We start from the raw sequence: 19,631 nt of genomic DNA, 5'->3' as shown, positions 1-19,631 counted from the left end.
CAGCAGTCCCGAGTTTGCGTACGTAAGACAACACGTCACACTTGTTTTAACTTGAGAAACACTGCACCAAACACCTTATTTTGATGTAAAATTGCGCAACTAAAACATCCGTTGCAAAAATGTCAACACTAATAAGATTTCGTGGATAAGGTCGGGAGCCATGCGTCCTCCGAAACACGACCCTGCCAAGCCGCACTATTTCTTGACACACTGAACGCGATGAAACAAGACATCCCGGCAGGCCAATGCTCACTAACAGGGATGTAAACAAATTTGTGCATACAATTTGAGAGAAGCTGTGTGTGTATGGAACCTTTCAGGGATCTTTTATTTCAGCTCATGAAACATGGGACCAACACTTTACATGTTGCATTTATATTTTTTGTTCAGTGTAGATTCTCACCACAGATTAAAAACAAATTTATACAAAAAAAGGTCTTATTCTTATGTATCAAACATGACATTCAATTCATCTTTAAATAAACACGTTTAAGGAAATAATCTGTTTTTTTTTTAATGAAGTGTACACTTTCATACAGGTTATGATCTACAAGTACAATCAGACATTTTTAAAAACGTATAAAATATTTTACAAAGTGATTGGTAATTATCAACAAGCACTTGTACAATTCCGGTCTCACCAAATAAGTCCAGTGTCACAACTTTTCAGTCATTGATCCATAAAATAGGCATGCTACAGAGCGAGAAAGGAGGTGGCACATTCCAACACCTCCGATCCATCATTCAATCAACATAAGGCCACTGCAGTGTGGAGAGCAAGCAGTCTCCGGTTATTCAATTCCAGTTCCTATTGCACAATAACAGCATCCCCACTATGACATACATAGACATTAGGTGAATGTACAATAAGATTTACTCTCCAAATCCTTCCCCCAAATCCAATTCCGTCCAGTTGAATCATATCTACTCTTTCTGTAAAACTATTCGATCAACATTACTCGGTCATTCCTATGTATTCATGAGTGTTCAGTGACATAGTGCCCTCTCTCACCATGCTTCAGAGTGGATAAAGCAAAACAAACAAAATATGCCTGATGAATACTTGGCAGCCAAGCAGTGGAAGAATGCGGAGTGAATGCAGAACTATTTCGCCAATCTAGATAGCTCCATCAGTCTTACTGGAGAACAGCTGTTGTTATGAAAGCCCAACCGGGCCATGGACAGAGTTTGTGACTTCATCAAAGGGCATCTAGTGAGTTTAGCAGTCTCAGTATCACCGATTTAGAAGTGCATTAAGTTTGGCGAACAAAATCTTAAAAAGTGGGAGTGTCACAAACGACAGTTACAATAGAGGATTATCCGTCATAGTCATCATAGTCGGACTTTCTTTATTGACAATGCATGAGCAGCCAAATAAAACCTCCACAAACAATATTTTCTGATCAAACATTTTATGGTCCCACGTGTTCGACCGCAAAATATAATCCTAAAAAATAGATATTCAACCATAATGTGGTCAGGGAGAGGGAAGTTCAACTATGCTAAAATCAATTCTACCTGCATGCTAGATACAAAGTGTTGGGAGTATGAAATGCCTTTGATATTTGATTATATTACTTGTGGCACAGTGGACATACCCTACTTTCCTCTGCTGACCCATGAGCAGAGCATCATTGATCCCTGTATACAGTACTAGTAATGGTGGGCGTCATCGTAGGAGTTCACATCCAGGTCAAAGAAGTCCTCTAGCTTCCACTGTAAGGTCTCAAAGGTGGGTCTGTCGTTCTCATTCTCCTTCCAGCAGTCAGACATGATCTCATACATCACCTTGGGACAGCGTGATGGGTTCGGCATCCTGTAGCCTTTGGGCAGCTGCTGGACCACCTCGTAGTTGGTCATGGCTGGAACAATAACAGGGGACTATAGTTCTGATCTCACACAGTAACACAATCTAACCTGATGCTGTGCATTTAGTGTGGATAAACTATGAACGCTCCCTTGAAATTGCAAGTGGTGTACAAATAGACAGGGTGTCAGGTGTTTTTTTTAAACTGTTGACTGTAGTGCATGCTACTCATACAATATTCCTACCCCGCCCACTTACAATAATGTACACTCAAAAAGTCCACGGTAGTAAATAACAGGATTAACACCGACTGATCACACCAGCTTTATTTTCTATTGAGTAATACATTAAACATGCATGTAAAAGTCTTACTTGGATAGGGCATCCCGCCAAAGGTCATGATCTCATATAGCAGAATGCCGAAGGACCACACGTCAGACTTGATGGTGAACTTGCCGCTGTGGATGGCCTCTGGGGCGGTCCATTTCACAGGGAACTTAGTGCCCTCTTTAGCTTCGTAAACGTTCTCACTCTCCATCTAAAACAACAGGAATAAAATCTGAATCCTCAATACTTCAAAAGAGCAGAATAAATAAATACTTTTAGTGGGCCTCCAACAGTTTGATTTCATGTCTTAGAAAGAGAAATGGAGACTGGTCCTGAGAAAGACCTTGGTGCCAAATTTTTGACAAACAGTCCCAACTTATAACAAAATATCCCCTTTTCTTGTTTTTCTTACAAAAAGATAGAGATACCCACCATGAAGACTCTGGCGAGGCCAAAGTCAGCCACCTTGCAAATGTTGTTTTCTCCCACCAGAACGTTGCGGGCTGCCAGGTCTCTGTGGATGTAGTTCTGCAGCTCCAGGTAAGCCATCCCAGCAGCCACCTGGGCCGCCATCTCTATCTGGTCTGAGATTACCAGCTGCGTACCCTTGTCCTCTGTGGAGGAGGAGAGAAGGTAAGTACCATGGTCAGAGAACTGATATTTCATTCTAATGAGTGCTTAAGTAAAATGTTATAGTACAATTTCCAGAATAACAGTGTGCATGCAAAAGTATGACTATGCGATTCTTTGTAAAAGTTTCTGAAGTTTAGAGTCCCCCCTAAAACAATTGCTAGTAATGGCCGAATGTCTGAATTTGTGCCAGTGTGTAAGGGCATCCAGTAAAATATAGGGGATGTAATGCAGACAGCCTCGGGGCCACCAACATCAATTTCACATGGCTGCTCCAAGAGGTGACTATCACTCTGACAGGCAATGACACTGCATATTTCACGCTATGGCACAGCATCTCACATTGGGAGAAAAATTCAAGGAGTGCTGGCAGTCACCAGGGAGTCCATAACATCAGATTATATTAAATATACAGTGCATTCGGAAAGTATTCAGACCCCTTGACTTTTTCACATTTTGTTACATTACAGCCTTATTTTAAAATTGATTAAATAGTTATTTCCCCCTCAATCTACACACAATACCCCATAATGACAAAGTGAACAGGTTTTTAGAACAGTTATTTTTATTTTTTTACATTTACATAAATATTCAGACCCTCACTCAGCACTTTGTTGAAGCACCTTAGGCAGCAATTACAGCCTAGAGTCTTCTTGGGTATGACGCTACAAGCTTGGCACACCTGTACTTGGGGAGTTTCTCCCATTCTTCTCTGCAGATCCACTCATGCACTGTCAGGTTGGATGGGAAGTGTCGCTACACAGCTATTTTCAGGTCTCTCCAGAGATTTTTGATCAGGTTCAAGTCCAGGCTCTGGCTGGGCCACTCAAGGACATTCAGAGACTTGTCCCAAAGCCACTCCTGCAATGTCTTGGCTGTGTGCTTAGGGTCTTTGTCCTGTTGGAAGGTGAACCTTCGCCCCAGTCTGAAGTCCTAAGCAGGTTTTCATCAACTATCTCTGTACTTTGCTCCGTTCATATTTCCCTCTATCCTGACTAGTCTCCCAGTTCCTGCCGCTGAAAAACATCCCCACAGCATGATGCTGCCTCCCATGCTTCACCGTAGGGATGGTGCCAGGTTTCCTCCAGATGTGACACTTGGCATTCAGGCCAAAGAGTTTAATCTTGGTTTAATCAGACCAGAGAATCTTGTTTCTCATGATCTGAGTCTTTAGGTGCCTTTTAGCAAATGCCAAGCAGGCTGTCATGTGCCTTTAACTAAGGAATGGCTTCAGTCTGGCCACTACCAAAAGGCCTGATTGGTGGAGTGATGCAGAGATGGTTGTCCTTCTGGAAGGTTCTCCCATCTCCACAGAGGAACTCTGGAGCTTTGTCAGAGTGACCATTGGGTTCTTGGTCACCTCCCTGACCAAGGCCCTTCTACCCCGATTGCTCTGTTTGGCTGGGCGGCCAGCTCTAGGAAGAGTCTTGGTGGTTCCAAACTCCTTCCATGTAAGAATGATGGAGGCCACTGTGTTCTTGGGGACCTTCAATGCTGCAGAAATGTTTTGGTACCCTTCCCCATGCCTTGACACAATCCTCTCTCTGAGTTCTACGGACAGTTCCTTCAACCTCATGGCTTGGTTTTTGCTCTGACATGCACTGTCAACTGTGGGACCTTATATAGACAGGTATGTGCCTTTCCAAATCATGCACAATCAATTTAATTTATTACAGGTGGACTCCAATGAAGTTGTAGAAATATCTCAAGGATGATCAATGGAAACAGAATGCACCTGAGCTCAATTTCGAGTCTCGTAGCAAAGGGTCTGAATACTTCTGTAAATAATATTTTTTATACATTTGCAAAAAAAAGACACTTTTTCACTTTGTCATTATGAGGTATTGTGTGAAGACTGATGAGGATAAAAATAAAAATAAAAATTGAATAAGACTGTAACATAATAAATTGAGGAAAAAGGGAAGTGGTCTGAACACTTTCTGAATGCACTGTATGTAACTTTCAAAATATAGAAGCATGGCCCGTGTGATGCATTTAGCATATTCTTTACAGGCAACTGTATCACACAAAGTGAAGAGGGAGCAAAACTGTATCTTTTTTGGGTTGTTGCCAAATTAACACTTCATCCAAAACGTTCCCTATACACATCACTCAGTTACATAAGTTAAAGAAAAGTCTGTACTGTATTTCAACTCTCTACTGTTGGCACATTGTTGAGGTGGTGTTCTAATCTAAACGTCCAACAACAACCAGGGTCCGGTCCAATGAGGAAAGTGCAGTGGTCTTGTGTGTAGGTAGGTTACAATGCAATACACTAGTGTGTTCTTACTTTGGAGATAATCCAGCAGACTGCCATTCTTCATGAGCTCTGTGATGATGTAGATGGGTTCCTCCACAGTACACACAGCGTAGAGCTGGATCAGTTTGGGGTGCCGCAGTGTCTTCATGATATGGGCCTCCTGTAGGAAGTCCTTAGCGTCCATGGTGCCTAGGATAACAAGAACATGTATACGTTGTATTGCACTCTAACACTAGCTGGAATTCAATCCAACCTGCACTTTGACGAGAAATGTTAAGTGCAGTCAAAAACGGGATTTTCCTGTGTTTCATATACTGAACAAAAATATAAACACAACAATTTCAACGTTTTTACTGAGTTACAGTTCATATAAGGAAATGAGTAAATTTAAATAAATTCATTAGGATTTCACATGACTTAGAAAACAGGTATGCATCTGTTGGTCACAGATACCTTAAAAAAAGGTAGGGGGCCACCTGAGTGGCACAACGGTCTAAGGCATTGCATCGCAGTGCTTGAGGCGTCACTACAGACCTGGGTTCGATCCCAGGCTGTGTCACAACTGGCCGTGAAGCAGCAATATTGGCCCAGCATCGTCCGGGTTAGGGGAGGGTTTGGCCGAGGGGGGCTTTACATGGCTCATCGCGCTCTAGTGACTCCTTGTGACGGGCCGGGTGCCTGCAGGCTGACTTCGCTCGTCAGTTGAACAGTGTTTCCTCCGACACACTTCCGGGTTAAGTGGGCGGGTATTAAGAAGCGCAGTTTGACGGGTCATGTTTTGGAGGATGCCTGACTAGACCTTCGCCTCTGCTGAGCCCATTGGGGAGTTGCAGAGATGAGACAAGAACGTAATTGGATATCACAAAATTGGGGAGAAGTGGCTCAGGTAGTGCAGCTCATCCAGGATGGCACATCAATGCGAGCTGTGGCAAGAAGGTTTGCTGTGTCTGTCAGCGTAGTGTCCAGAGCATGGAGGCGCTACCAGGAGACAGGCCAGTACATCAGGAGACGTGGAGGAGGCCGTAGGAGGGCAACAACCCAGCAGCAGGACCGCTACCTCCGCCTTTGTGCAAGAAGGAGCAGGAGAAGCACTGCCAGAGCCCTGCAAAATGAACTCCAGCAGGCCACAAATGTGCATGTGTCTGCTCAAACGGTCAGAAACAGACTCCATGAGGGTGGTATGAGGGCCCGACGTCCACAGGTGGGGGTTGTGCTTACAGCCCAACACAGTGCAGGACGTTTGGCATTTGCCAGAGAACACCAAGATTGGCAAATTCGCCACTGGTGCCCTGTGCTCTTCAGATGAAAGCAGGTTCACACTGAGCATGTGACAGACGTGACAGAGTCTGGAGACGCCGTGGAGAACGTTCTGCTGCCTGCAACATCCTCCAGCATGACCGGTTTGGCGGTGGGTCAGTCATGGTGTGGGGTGGCATTTCTTTGGGGGGCCGCACAGCCCTCCATGTGCTCGCCAGAGGTAGCCTGACTGCCATTAGGTACCGAGATGAGATCCTCAGACCCCTTTTGAGACCATATGCTGGTGCGGTTGGCCCTGGGTTCCTCCTAATGCAAGACAATGCTAGACCTCATGTGGCTGGAGTGTGTCAGCAGTTCCTGCAAGAGGAAGGCATTGATGCTATGGACTGGCCCGCCCGTTCCCCAGACCTGAATCCAATTGAGCACATCTGGGACATCCTGTCTCGCTCCATCCACCAACGCCAAGTTGCACCACAGACTGTCCAGGAGTTGGCGGATGCTTTAGTCCAGGTCTGGGAGGAGATCCCTCAGGAGACCATCCCCCACCTCATCAGGAGCATGCCCAGGCGTTGTAGGGAGGTCATACAGGCACGTGGAGGCCACACACACTACTGAGCCTCATTTTGACTTGTTTTAAGGACATTACATCAAAGTTGGATCAGCCTGTAGTGTGGTTTTCCACTTTTATTTTGAGTGTGACTCCAAATCCAGACCTCCATGGGTTGATAAATTGGATTTCCATTGATTATTTTTGTGTGATTTTGTTGTCAGCACATTCAACTATGTAAAGAAAAAAGTATTTAATAAGATTATTTCTTTCATTCAGATCTAGGATGTGTTGTTTAAGTGTTCCCTTTATTTTTTTGAGCAGTATATATATATATATATATATATATATAAATAATAAAAAATAAGGTAGGGTGTGGATAGGAAAATCAGTCAGTATCTGGTGTGACCACCATTTGCCTCATGCAGCACATCTCCTTCGCAGAGAGTTGATCATGCTGATTTTGGAATGTTGTCCCACTCCTCTGCAATGGCTGTGCGAAGTTGCTGGATATCAACGGGAACTGGAACATGCTATTGTACACGTCGATCCAAAGCATCCCAAACATGCTCAACGGGTGACATGTCTGGTGAGCATGCAGGCCATGGGAAAACTGGAACATTTTCAGCTTCCAGGAATTGTGTACAGATCCTTGAGACATTGGGCCGTGCATTATCATGCTGAAACATGAGGCGATGGCGGCAGATGAATGGCACAACAATGGTCCTCAGGATCTCATCACAGTATCTCTGCATTCAAATTTACATCAATAAAATGCCTGCCCATTCCACTCTTTTCACAGCGTTGACATCAGCAAACAGTTCCTCCACACAACTCCATACACGTGGTCTGCGGTTGTGAGGCCGGTTGGACGTACTGACAAATTCTTTAAAACGACACTGGAGGCGGCTTATGGTCGAGAAATTAACATTTAATTTTCTGGCAACAGTTTAGGTGGACATTCCTGCAGTCAGCATGCCAATTGCACACACCCGCATGACTAGAGACATCTGTGGCATTGTGTTGCGTGACAAAACTGCACATTTTAGAGTGGTCTTTTATTGTCCCCAGCACAAGGTGCACCTGTGTAATGATAATCCTGTTTAATCCGCTTCTTGATATGCCACACTTGTCAGGTGGATGGATTATCTTGGCAAATGAGAAATGCTCACTAACAGGGATGTAAACTAATTTGTGAAAAAAGATGAGAATTAAGCTTTTCTGGGCTCTTTAATTTCAGCTCATGAAACATGGGACCAACACATTACATGTTGCGTATATTTTTTTGTTCAGTGTATATACAGTACTTAATTGTTACCCAGAAATGATTTGATATTGAGATAAAAACAGCTGCATTGGAACTTTAAGGAGATACAAAATTAAGGATTTGAAATAACGTGATTTTATGGGTTTAAGTCCTGTGTTTGTGTTGTACAGGCTATTTACCAGGTTTGAGGGTCTTCACGGCTACTGCAGTGGTGTCGTTCCAGAGGCCTTCATGAACCTCTCCAAATTGCCCAGCGCCCAGTTTCTTCAGCAGTTTGACAGACGTCCGGTCAATCTCCCAGTGGTCGGCAGTGTTGTAGGACAGACCATGGGTCTGAGGCGCCTCCATCTGACACGAGAGAGATACAACAATCAGCAGAGACAGGAACTGTCCCAAAGTAGAACCTGACACCCTGTCCTCTTTACTGTTCAGGAAAACCACATGACTGTTGTTCTATTGTCCTTTGTGAACGGTCAATGGTGCTATACATGGTTGACACGGAACAGCATCAGGCTAGGAACAGCATCAGGCTAGGATTAGCATCAGGCTAGGATCAGCATCAGGCTAGGATCAGCATCAGGCTAGGATCAGCATCAGGCTAGGATCAGCATCAGGCTATTGTATTAGGCCCACTATTTGAAGAGGGTTTCTGTGATCTGGATATCTTTAGCAAATTTGCCAGGCACATTAGTTCCATAAAGTGTGTGTATGTCAATTCAGATCAAGAGGGCCACTAAACAAATCCGATTTATCGCAATCACACGATACAGTAGTTAACAAAGAAAGTAAACGGAACACCATACCTTTTTACATGGTTCAAGCAGCCGTACACAGAGACCATCTTCCAGTTTTGAGTAGTGTTCCACCAACTCCCTCAGAGTTAGGAAGTTCTTGGACGCCGACACGTAGTAGCCTCCAGAGTCCATCTTCCTTACTTTGTAGTGCTTCACTTTGCACTGGTCCAGTACTGAAAGATCCATACAAAAGCATAAGGGCAGAATACTACAAAGTGTGAATGAAGACAGTAAAATCAACCATGGCCATGAAAATGTATGCCGAAGAGTAAATAAATGGGGAAAGTTCCATGTTAAAATCTGTTTATATGGCCATTATGGAATAATGAGCTGCCTACATGAAAACACTATTTTTGGTGATTTGGCTCATTGTACTGAAGACGTTCAGAATTTACAAGTCCGTGGTAACAGAAGGATGCCGAGACTCAATGCCAAACCCCAAAATATTGATTGCAAAGTTAAACAAACCATACAACTATGCACAAGGACTACTTTAAACAATTTCCACTGAAAAGTTAAAAACATATTTACTTGAAGAACAGTAGAGATGTAAAGTTTGGTTAACAGAATAACAGGAAATCTCCCTCAGTTTTTTTCGGTGACCATGTTTTCCAAAAACTCTTAAATATCTCCTCTGAATTAAGATCCAAAGATGTCTGCAGAAAGAATGGGGTGTCAGTTATGACACTGAGTTTGAATAAAATTACGTTTTATTTTGGGGTTATTGAACTACAGTAAGTGAAGTGGATTAACACCCGCTAACAGAATGACGTCATGGGTCCCTGATCTGTACTATACAGAAATGCATCATTATGAATGTCATTCTCCTCATGGTGATGTAACCCCTAGTACACAAAAGGTAGAAACATGTAATATCCTCTTTTGCATGTTTAGGTATTATTCTACACACTGGCTATTTTTCTAATGAGCTCAAACAAGACCAAATTTGGTTGGTCTGGACCAAATCTGTACCAATCATAGACGTCTATGTTTCGCAAGTTTGGACATCAATGTACAGCACAGTAGAGCACAGTAGAAATAAATTATACTGTACTCTACTCTACTCTTGTACTTAACTCTACTGACCTACTGAATACACTACTTATCTGTACTGTGCTGCCCAAATTTAGAAAACAGACACTTATGATTGGTTCAAATTTGGACTGACCAAATTTCAACTACTTTTTAAGATCATGGATGTCCGGTGTCGGTGTTCAGTGGGTGAGAAGGCTGGTTACAGTAAATGGGAAGATATTAATCCAGTTTAAAAATAATAAATATACAACAACAAAAAGTTACAAAACAACTGATTGTATCTCATGAAAGAGAAAAGAAACAGGGAGAAATATACACTGCTCAAAAAAATAAAGGGAACACTTAAACAACACAATGTAACTCCAAGTCAATCACACTTCTGTGAAATCAAACTGTCCACTTAGGAAGCAACACTGATTGACAATAAATGTCACATGCTGTTGTGCAAATGGAACAGACAACATGTGGAAATTATAGGCAATTAGCAAGACACCCCCAATAAAGGAGTGGTTCTGCAGGTGGGGACCACAGACCACTTCTCAGTTCCTATGCTTCCTGGCTGATGTTTTGGTCACTTTTGAATGCTGCCGGTGCTTTCACTCTAGTGGTAGCATGAGATGAAGTCTACAACCCACACAAGTGGCTCAGGTAGTGCAGCTCATCCAGGATGGCACATCAATGCGAGCTGTGGCAAGAAGGTTTGCTGTGTCTGTCAGCGTAGTGTCCATGGCATGGAGGCGCTACCAGGAGACAGGCCAGTACATCAGGAGACGTGGAGGAGGCCGTAGGAGGCCAACAACCCAGCAGCAGGACCGCTACCTCCACCTTTGTGCAAGGAGGAGCAGGAGAAGCACTGCCAGAGCCCTGCAAAATGACCTCCAGCAGGCCACAAATGTGCATGTGTCTGCTCAAACGGTCAGAAACAGACTCCATGATGGTGGTATGAGGGCCCGACGTCCACAGGTGGGGGTTGTGCTTACCGCCCAACAACGTGCAGGACGTTTGGCATTTGCCAGAGAACACCAAGATTGGCAAATTCGCCACTGGCGCCCTGTGCTCTTCACAGATGAAAGCAGGTTCACACTGAGCACGTGACAGACGTGACAGAGTCTGGAGACGCCGTGGAGAACGTTCTGCTGCCTGCAACATCCTCCAGCATGACCGGTTTGGCGGTGGGTCAGTCATGGTGTGGGGTGGCATTTCTTTGGGGGCCGCACCATCCTCCATGTGCTCGCCAGAGGTAGCCTGACTGCCATTAGGTACCGAGATGAGATCCTTAGACCCCTTGTGAGACCATACGCTGGTGTGGTTGGCCCTGGGTTCCTCCTAATGCAAGACATTTACATTTTTTACATTTAAGTCATTTAGCAGACGCTCTTATCCAGAGCGACTTACAAAATGGTGCATTCACACAAGACAATGCTAGACCTCATGTAGCTGGAGTGTGTCAGCAGTTCCTGCAAGAGGAAGGCATTGATGCTATGGACTGGCCCGCCCGTTCCCCAGACCTGAATCCAATTGAGCCCATCTGGGACATCATGTCTCGCTCCATCCACCAACGCCACGTTGCACCACAGACTGTCCAGGAGTTGGCGGATGCTTTAGTCCAGGTCTGGGAGGAGATCCCTCAGGAGACCATCCGCCACCTCATCAGGAGCATTCCCAGGCGTTGTAGGGAGGTCATACAGGCACGTGGAGGCCACACACGCTACTGAGCCTCATTTTGACTTGTTTTAAGGACATTACATCAAAGTTGGATCAGCCTGTAGTGTGGTTTTCCACTTTAATTTTGAGTGTGACTCCAAATCCAGACCTCCATGGGTTGATAAATTGGATTTCCATTGATTATTTTTGTGTGATTTTGTTGTCAGCACATTCAACTATGTAAAGAAAAAAGTATTTAATAAGATTATTTATTTCATTCAGATCTAGGATGTGTTTTTTAAGTGTTCCCTTTATTTTTTTGAGCAGTATATTTTTAAAGCTGATCTTGTTTAATTTATTTATCCTTTTGGGGGGAAAATGGGAAGAGAGGGGGCCCATGGGTAAGTGTCAGTAAGAACAGGCAGAGTTGACTAACTGGAGAGAGAGGGAGAGCGACAGGGAGAGAGAAAGAGCGACATGGAGAAAGAAAGAGAGAAGAGCGACAAAGACAGATGGAGGGGTTGTCCAGACTGTTTTCACACTTTTGCTTTGACCACCACACCACAGAAAGAAAACAGTGGAAGGGAGGACAGTAGCAGGCGACCCAACTTTGGTTTGTGACAACTATGAATTCCCGTTGTAGCCAATTCAGTTGCAGCCATTCTTTTACCGATTTGATAAAATAATTATATGTGTTAAGCACTTAAATCAAACCACATTGTTATTAGTAAAAACATTAAGTAACAAGGGGTAGACCTACCAATTAGTTATGTAAACTTTCATTATCCGGGAGAGGAATTAGAAAATATCTTAAAGACATGTGGTCTTTTGGTAACAGAATTACAAGACAATGACAACATTTTATATTTTAGTCATTTAGCAGACGCTCTTATCCAGAGCGACTTACAGTAGTGAATACATACATTTTTTTTTAAACTTTTTTTTTGTACTGGCCCCCCGTGGGAATCGAACCCACAACCCTGGCGTTGCACACACCATGCTGGCTTGCAAACACCCTGCTCAACCAACTGAGCCACAGGGAAGACTCAATACTTTTTTTTTTACACTTACAGAAGGCAAATAATTTCTACAAAACCAGAGCTCCCAAGTGACGCAGCGATCTAAGGCACTGAATGAGCTGTTACTACAGTCCCTGGTTTGAATCCAGGCTGTATTACATTCGGCCGTGATTGGGAGTCCCATAGGGCGGTGCACAATTGGCCCAGCATCGTCCGGGTTTGGCTGGGGTAGGCCGTCATTGTAAATAAGAATTTGGTTCTTAACTGACTTGCCTAGTTAAACAAAGTTTAAATTAATAATATAAATCTTGATATTAGTTGGCAGGGGTCTTTACTTCAACGATGCGTTTTTATGCATTTCTAATACCTTTTAAGACTTTTTCTGCTAGATGTTTAAGACCCCTTTTCCATTTGTTTGACCAGAAATCAAAGTATTTTCTTTTTCCTAATTTTTAGGATAGAAAACGGTTGAAGAATGTATATATGCATTAATAACGTAAAAATAAACTCTTAGCTTTCATTTGACACCAAATTTCATGTGCTCCAACTACTTTATATATTAGTTAGTGCTCATGGGGCTTTTTACATTCAAACGCCCATGACTATTATTATGACTATTATAATATTATATGACTATTATTATGACTATTATTATATTATATGACTATTATTAACATGAACAATGCATAGGCAGATAGCAACACCACTGAACTTTCCTGTAATCAGGTTAATATGAGACTATCGCATTTATCGTGACTAAGTTTATACACCACTATAACTGTATAAGCAAGGGACTTTTTCCTTCCGACAGAAAAGGCCAGCCAGACTCATGTGGCCCTAAGTGATGTTATCACAGTCTCTTTTTGAGAATTAGAGGTCTCCCTATTTGTTTAACTTTATGACCTTGAACCATCAAACACTTCAGTGCACTATGGGAGACTGTGATTTACCCAGAGTGAAGTGGGGATTGTTCAGGAACAAAGAAACAACTTGAGTTATTTGTGCATCGAGTTCCCTCCTCATACCGGGATCACACGGAAATAGACTGATCGAAAAATAAAACAACAAAATACAATCCTGAACAATAGAGTCGAATACACAAAATGTGTCAAACATCACAAAGTCATTCAAAACCTGTTCCAAGAGCATATTGCGAGAGTGCATACTTGGTGGGTGACAGATCTGAGCTTTAGTCTCTTGCAGACGCGACAAGTACAAGACGACGACGCTGAGATTTACCTGAGAGTGAGAGCTCTCCTTTCTGACTCTCAGAGTGTCTGATGAGAAAGGCTCCATGCTGGTTCCCCTCAGACAGAAGAAGCTTCTCAGCATCCAGTCTCTTGGTGTCCGCAAAGTACCATCTGTATAGCAGAACAGGAGGAAACAACGGTCAACCCCAGCATCATAGATATTCACTGGCACTGCACAGTGATATTTACTTGGTGGGTAGGTACATTAAGGCGTTCGCCTAGCTTAGGGTTTTTACCAATACATCAAACAGATCTATATGATTGATACGATAGGCATCCACTGATCAAGTTAATCAGTTTATGTACACTACGAGACCGTGATACTTCAGTAAAACAAGTCCTGATTACCAAGACAAAACCCTCAAGGTTTCGCAGGATGCATCACACTCGGCCGTGACTGGGAGTCCCATCGGGCGGCGCACAATTGGCCCAGCGTTGTCTGGGTTTGGCCGTTGTAGGCAGTCATCGTAAATAAGAATGTGTTCTTAACTGACTTGCCTAGTTAAATAAAAGCTCAATTTAAAACAAATAAACATTCCCACAGACAGTGTGTTGAGAAAGGCAAAAACTAGACTGCAGCTTAACTAAAACCAGTTTCATGGGGATGATCACCAGGACAATACTTGAGTCACACCCAAAATAAGATCACTGACTTTGTTCAGAAGATGGACACCTCATTAGTAAATATTTGTTATATATATATACAGTGGGGGAAAAAAGTATTTAGTCAGCCACCAATTGTGCAAGTTCTCCCACTTAAAAAGATGAGAGAGGCCTGTAATTTTCATAATAGGTACACGTCAACAATGACAGACAAAATGAGAAGAAAAAAAATCCAGAAAATCACATTGTAGGATTTTTAATGAATTTATTTGCAAATTATGGTGGAAAATAAGTATTTGGTCAATAACAAAAGTTTATCTCAATACTTTGTTATATACCCTTTGTTGGCAATGACACAGGTCAAACGTTTTCTGTAAGTCTTCACAAGGTTTTCACACACTGTTGCTGGTATTTTGGCCCATTCCTCCATGCAGATCTCCTCTAGAGCAGTGATGTTTTGCGGCTGTCGCTGGGCAACACGGACTTTCAACTCCCTCCAAAGATTTTCTATGGGGTTGAGATCTGGAGACTGGCTAGGCCACTCCAGGACCTTGAAATGCTTCTTACGAAGCCACTCCTTCATTGCCCGGGCGGTGTGTTTGGGATCATTGTCATGCTGAAAGACCCAGCCACATTTCATCTTCAATGCCCTTGCTGATGGAAGGGGGTTTTCACTCAAAATCTCACAATACATGGCCCCATTCATTCTTTCCTTTACATGGATCAGTCGTCCTGGTCCTTTTGCAGAAAAACAGCCCCAAAGCATGATGTTTCCACCCCCATGCTTCACAGCAGGTATGGTGTTCTTTGGATGCAACTCAGCATTCTTTGTCCTCCAAACACGACGAGTTGAGATTTTACCAAAAAGTTATATTTTGGTTTCATCTGACCATATGACATTCTCCCAATCCTCTTCTGGATCATCCAAATGCTCTCTAGCAAACTTCAGACGGGCCTGGACATGTACTGGCTTAAGCAGGGGGACACGTCTGGCACTGCAGGATTTGAGTCCTTGGTGGCATATTGTGTTACTGATGGTAGGCTTTGTTACTTTGGTCCCAGCTCTCTGCAGGTCATTCACTAGGTCCCCCCGTGTGGTTCTGGGATTTTTGCTCACCGTTCTTGTGATCATTTTGACCCCACGGGTGAGATCTTGCGTGGAGCCACAGATCGAGGGAGATTATCAGTGGTCTTGCATGTCTTCCATTTCCTAATAATTGCTCCCACAGTTGATTTCTTCAAACCAAGCTGCTTACCTATTGCAGATTCAGTCTTCCCAGCCTGGTGCAGGTCTACAATTTTGTTTCTGGTGTCCTTTGACAGCTCTTTGGTCTTGGCCATAGTGGAGTTTGGAGTGTGACTGTTTGAGGTTGTGGACAGGTGTCTTTTATACTGATAACAAGTTCAAACAGGTGCCATTAATACAGGTAACAAGTGGAGGACATTTTAGCCTCTTAAAGAAGAAGTTACAGGTCTGTGAGAGCCAGAAATCTTGCTTGTTTGTAGGTGACCAAATACTTATTTTCCACCATAATTTGCAAATAAATTCATTAAAAATCCTACAATGTGATTTTCTGGAATTTTTTTTCTAATTTTGTCTGTCATAGTTGACGTGTACCTATGACGAAAATTACAGGCCTCTCTCATCTTTTTAAGTGGGGGAACTTGCACAATTGGTGGCTGACTAAATACTTTTTTCCCCCACTGTATATATATATATATATTTTTTTTTATACATATGAAACACTTTACTTTGAATTGTATGTCTCACTGGCATTGATAAATTGAATAAAAGGTGCGGTTAGTTGTTTTTAATAGGGTATGATAAGATTAATTATTTCCATAATTCTTGAACAGCCCATTTCTGAATGGTACCTGTTCCATTATTTCAAAGCATTACCCAAACATTACTTTTGACCAAGATACCCAAGTTTTACTCTACGCCATGTCATGCGAAGTGCAATTTCCTTGCTTAACCGGTTTCTTTCTATATTTAAACAGTGCACTTGTATGTGTGTTGACCCTACACACGGTTGTCAAAATGTAAATACAGCTACATTGAATCGCTTTACACTTTAAGCACTTTTACAGTTGTATTTTCATCTGATCTGGATAATTATTAACTCATTCATTGTACTTCCTTATTAACTTGTTTGGCCAATCACTTAGGTCTAGATACATGGAACAGCACTAATAGTGTGGCATTTGCCTTTTGACTTAATCTGTTCACAATATCAAAAGTTGGCGTGCATTAAACCAAACTCTAGTGCTTTGTAAATTTCAAAACAATGACATTACTGTAGCCTATGTCAACTGTTGGTTAGTTGTGTGCCATGTGTTTGTTTGAGAGCAGTCACTCAAACCTCATCTAGGACTAGGTTATGAGGAAGTGCTGGGAATCCATAAAACACTTACAGTATGGTGACTCATCATATTCCACAACACCGAGTCAATGTGCAACTCTGAATTTAGCTCATTTTTGTATTGGGATAATAAACATTCAACACCAGATTGCACCAAGGCTATATAGAACATGCTCATAAACTGTGAATGTATTCAAATATTTGCCAGATCCTCATTGGAATGGTCCAGTGGTGTAGGGATACCAACAGGTCAGTTATGATGGTTAATCAAATAAGCACAACAGAAGAGTGTCAGGTAGATAGTGTCCCCTCCTAAAACGATGGCTAGGTGATCAGTGGGATCAGGGGTAAAGCAACTCTGGAACATGTCTCAAGTGTGTGAGAGTCTTTTCTGCTTTACTCTGGCCTCAAACTGCCCAAGAATAAGTAAAGGTTATAAGGGATGTAGAATGAATTTTAATAGGCTACTGTGTTTTCTGTAGCCCATTTTGTTCGTCGCCTCTTTGAATGAAGCCACCATTCATCAAACCTGACCTGGTGCTGTTCTAGTCTAGTCTATACAGTAGCATATATCAACTAGTTCAATAGAATCATTCACCCAGCGCATCATTTTAAATGTATATTGGTAGGCTACTTACGGCTCCGCATCCAGGCTCTCCACAGGTGCCACATAATTGGCTGGAATGTAACCCTTCTTGGTAGCTGAAATTCCAGTGAGTGCTTTTGCATACCACCAATCACCAGCACCTTTGTCTAGAGCGTCTAACTTGTCCCCGGCATTGAAACTCAAGTCCTCCACGGTTCGGGCGGTATAATCATAGAGGGCGATATAAACGTTGCCCGGTCTCCCAAGGGGTATTGGTGGCAAAGCCCTGTTGGTGGGATGCTCCGCGTGAATGTTTTTGATCACCACGATTTCGCTGATCTCCTTCCCCGGCTCTGAATCTGACGGCGGTTTATTAAAACACGGGAAAACAGTCTGACAACACCGCAAGCACGTACCTCGAATTTCCATTGTGAATACTCACTGGTTTATCATACTAAACCATGTTGTGATCAAATAAAATGTAAGCCGTCCCCTTTTGGCGTTTATATTCCACTTCGGTTAGAACTTATTTCACATGGATTGGATCCTAAAAAGTTTCACTCTTTCCAGAAACGTCTTGTCAACCCTGGTCTTTGGACTGGAATAGCACAAAACACCCTGCCCAACAGTAAAATAAAGCGATTTATTGCACGAGGCCAACAGTCACCATGTTTCCTGGTTAGCCTAGTTTAATTTATCAATCTTCTGCTGAGGAGACCTGTGTGCACTTTGAGCGCTACCCGCAGGGGTGTTTACTTCCATTGCACCGCCTGCAGTGCAATAAGTGTACCTGTATCATTCCTACCCCATTCGTAGACAACTACCTTTAGGGTCTATTAGACTTTAATATCACAGAGAAATACTTTAAAAAAAGGTTAAACTACTACACGCCTTTATAGGGTTAGTGTTCCCACATGTTACAGCCAGTGCCGTGTACTCATGGATTCTAAGGGAAACCAGGCTTCCCCCCCCAAAAAAAAATTGACCAAGAAAAAAAATACGTGATTTTATGTTTATCTCTAATTTTCCTTCAATTTGCAAGAGGCTGAATGTATATCACAGGAGAAAGCATCCGAACGAGCGAAATAGCGCTCCTTCTGTCGCCCTACGTGTAGGCCATTTATGTGACGTTGTCTGGTCCAAACGAGTATGACATTGTTGCTGCCAGCAGCATTGAACGCAAGGGAAGCCAGCGAGCATGGACTCTCTTGACAACAAAAAAAGTATAATAATTTGCTAATTAGCATTGAGCTAAACTGAGCGAGTTAAACTGTGAATGGTCCTGGCGCACCAGCTTGGATTTGCCATCACTCCTATCAAATCTCATTAAGAGCATAAATCATTGACTGAAAAACTTGTTGCATTTTGATGTGTCGTTTTCCTCCGGTGGTTAATTTAGTTGTCACTGTATTAGACTAAGCATATTTGATGATGTCGAAATGGTGCTGGAATAAAGGCGGCAGATGCTGTTTTCTTTGCGACTTGCGGTAACTATCTGTGGTTCTAAATGAATAGTTGTTTAGTGGTCCGAAAATGTTAACATTAACTTGCTTGACCATGCTGTAGGTCATGTCTGTTATTGTACAAGTAATATGCTTTGTGAATTTAACTGGACAGAGGTTGCCTGGTGATTTCACCCACGCACTGCTACTGGTTAAAGCACGTGTTACCTTATGTTAATAGCTATCAAGCGTACTCCAAACACCTGTGTCGGAACAAGCCCGCCAGAAACGTGTTGTATGGTGAATTCAGAGAGTAGGACATCATATAAACTGGGACAGCTTCATCCTGACATATTTATTTATTGGTCTGAGAAGAGCAAAGATCGAAACTAGTGTTGTTAATTAAGCCACATGATCAAATAACTAATAACTCGTTTTCTTCTTCGAGATTGGGTTGGCGGATCGCATCCAACTTTTAAGGTGCATACACCGCCACCGACTGTACTGGAGTGCGAGGCCAGTCATGGCCTACCTCATTACAGTTTCTTCACTTTCTTAGAGGAACACGACTAATGAAATGGAGCCCTAGACACCACTTCCCTCTGCTTTCCTCCCCCCACTACACCATGCAAACCCAACCCTGTCCAGCCTCTATAACCCTTTCACACAATTTCTACTTCATACAGTTCACAAAATATCAACACATGCTTCACCGTTTCCTCCCCTAAACACTCACACAGACCTGTTTCAAATCAAATCAAATTTTTATTTGTCACATACACATGGTTAGCAGATGATAA

At 42.8% G+C, this 19,631-nt stretch overlaps 1 protein-coding gene across 1 annotated transcript; it reads right to left on the bottom strand.

Annotated features, from left to right (window-relative positions):
* Positions 1-303: 303 nt before the first annotated feature.
* On the bottom strand, positions 304-18,098 carry LOC106607729 (tyrosine-protein kinase SRK2-like). The gene is made up of 8 exons (XM_014204999.2): positions 17,442-18,098; positions 13,827-13,948; positions 8,899-9,062; positions 8,275-8,443; positions 5,055-5,213; positions 2,567-2,748; positions 2,180-2,345; positions 304-1,862 (listed from the first exon to the last, which is right to left on the bottom strand). The coding sequence occupies exons 1-8, from the start codon at positions 17,816-17,818 to the stop codon at positions 1,654-1,656; spliced, it is 1,548 nt and encodes a 515-aa protein (XP_014060474.2). The 5' UTR covers positions 17,819-18,098; the 3' UTR covers positions 304-1,653.
* Between the last annotated feature and the right edge of the window lie 1,533 nt (positions 18,099-19,631).

The sequence above is a fragment of the Salmo salar genome, chromosome ssa06, assembly GCF_905237065.1.
Source record: "Salmo salar chromosome ssa06, Ssal_v3.1, whole genome shotgun sequence".
Classification (NCBI taxonomy): domain Eukaryota; kingdom Metazoa; phylum Chordata; class Actinopteri; order Salmoniformes; family Salmonidae; genus Salmo; species Salmo salar.
This window is presented reverse-complemented; position numbering and strand designations above follow the sequence as displayed.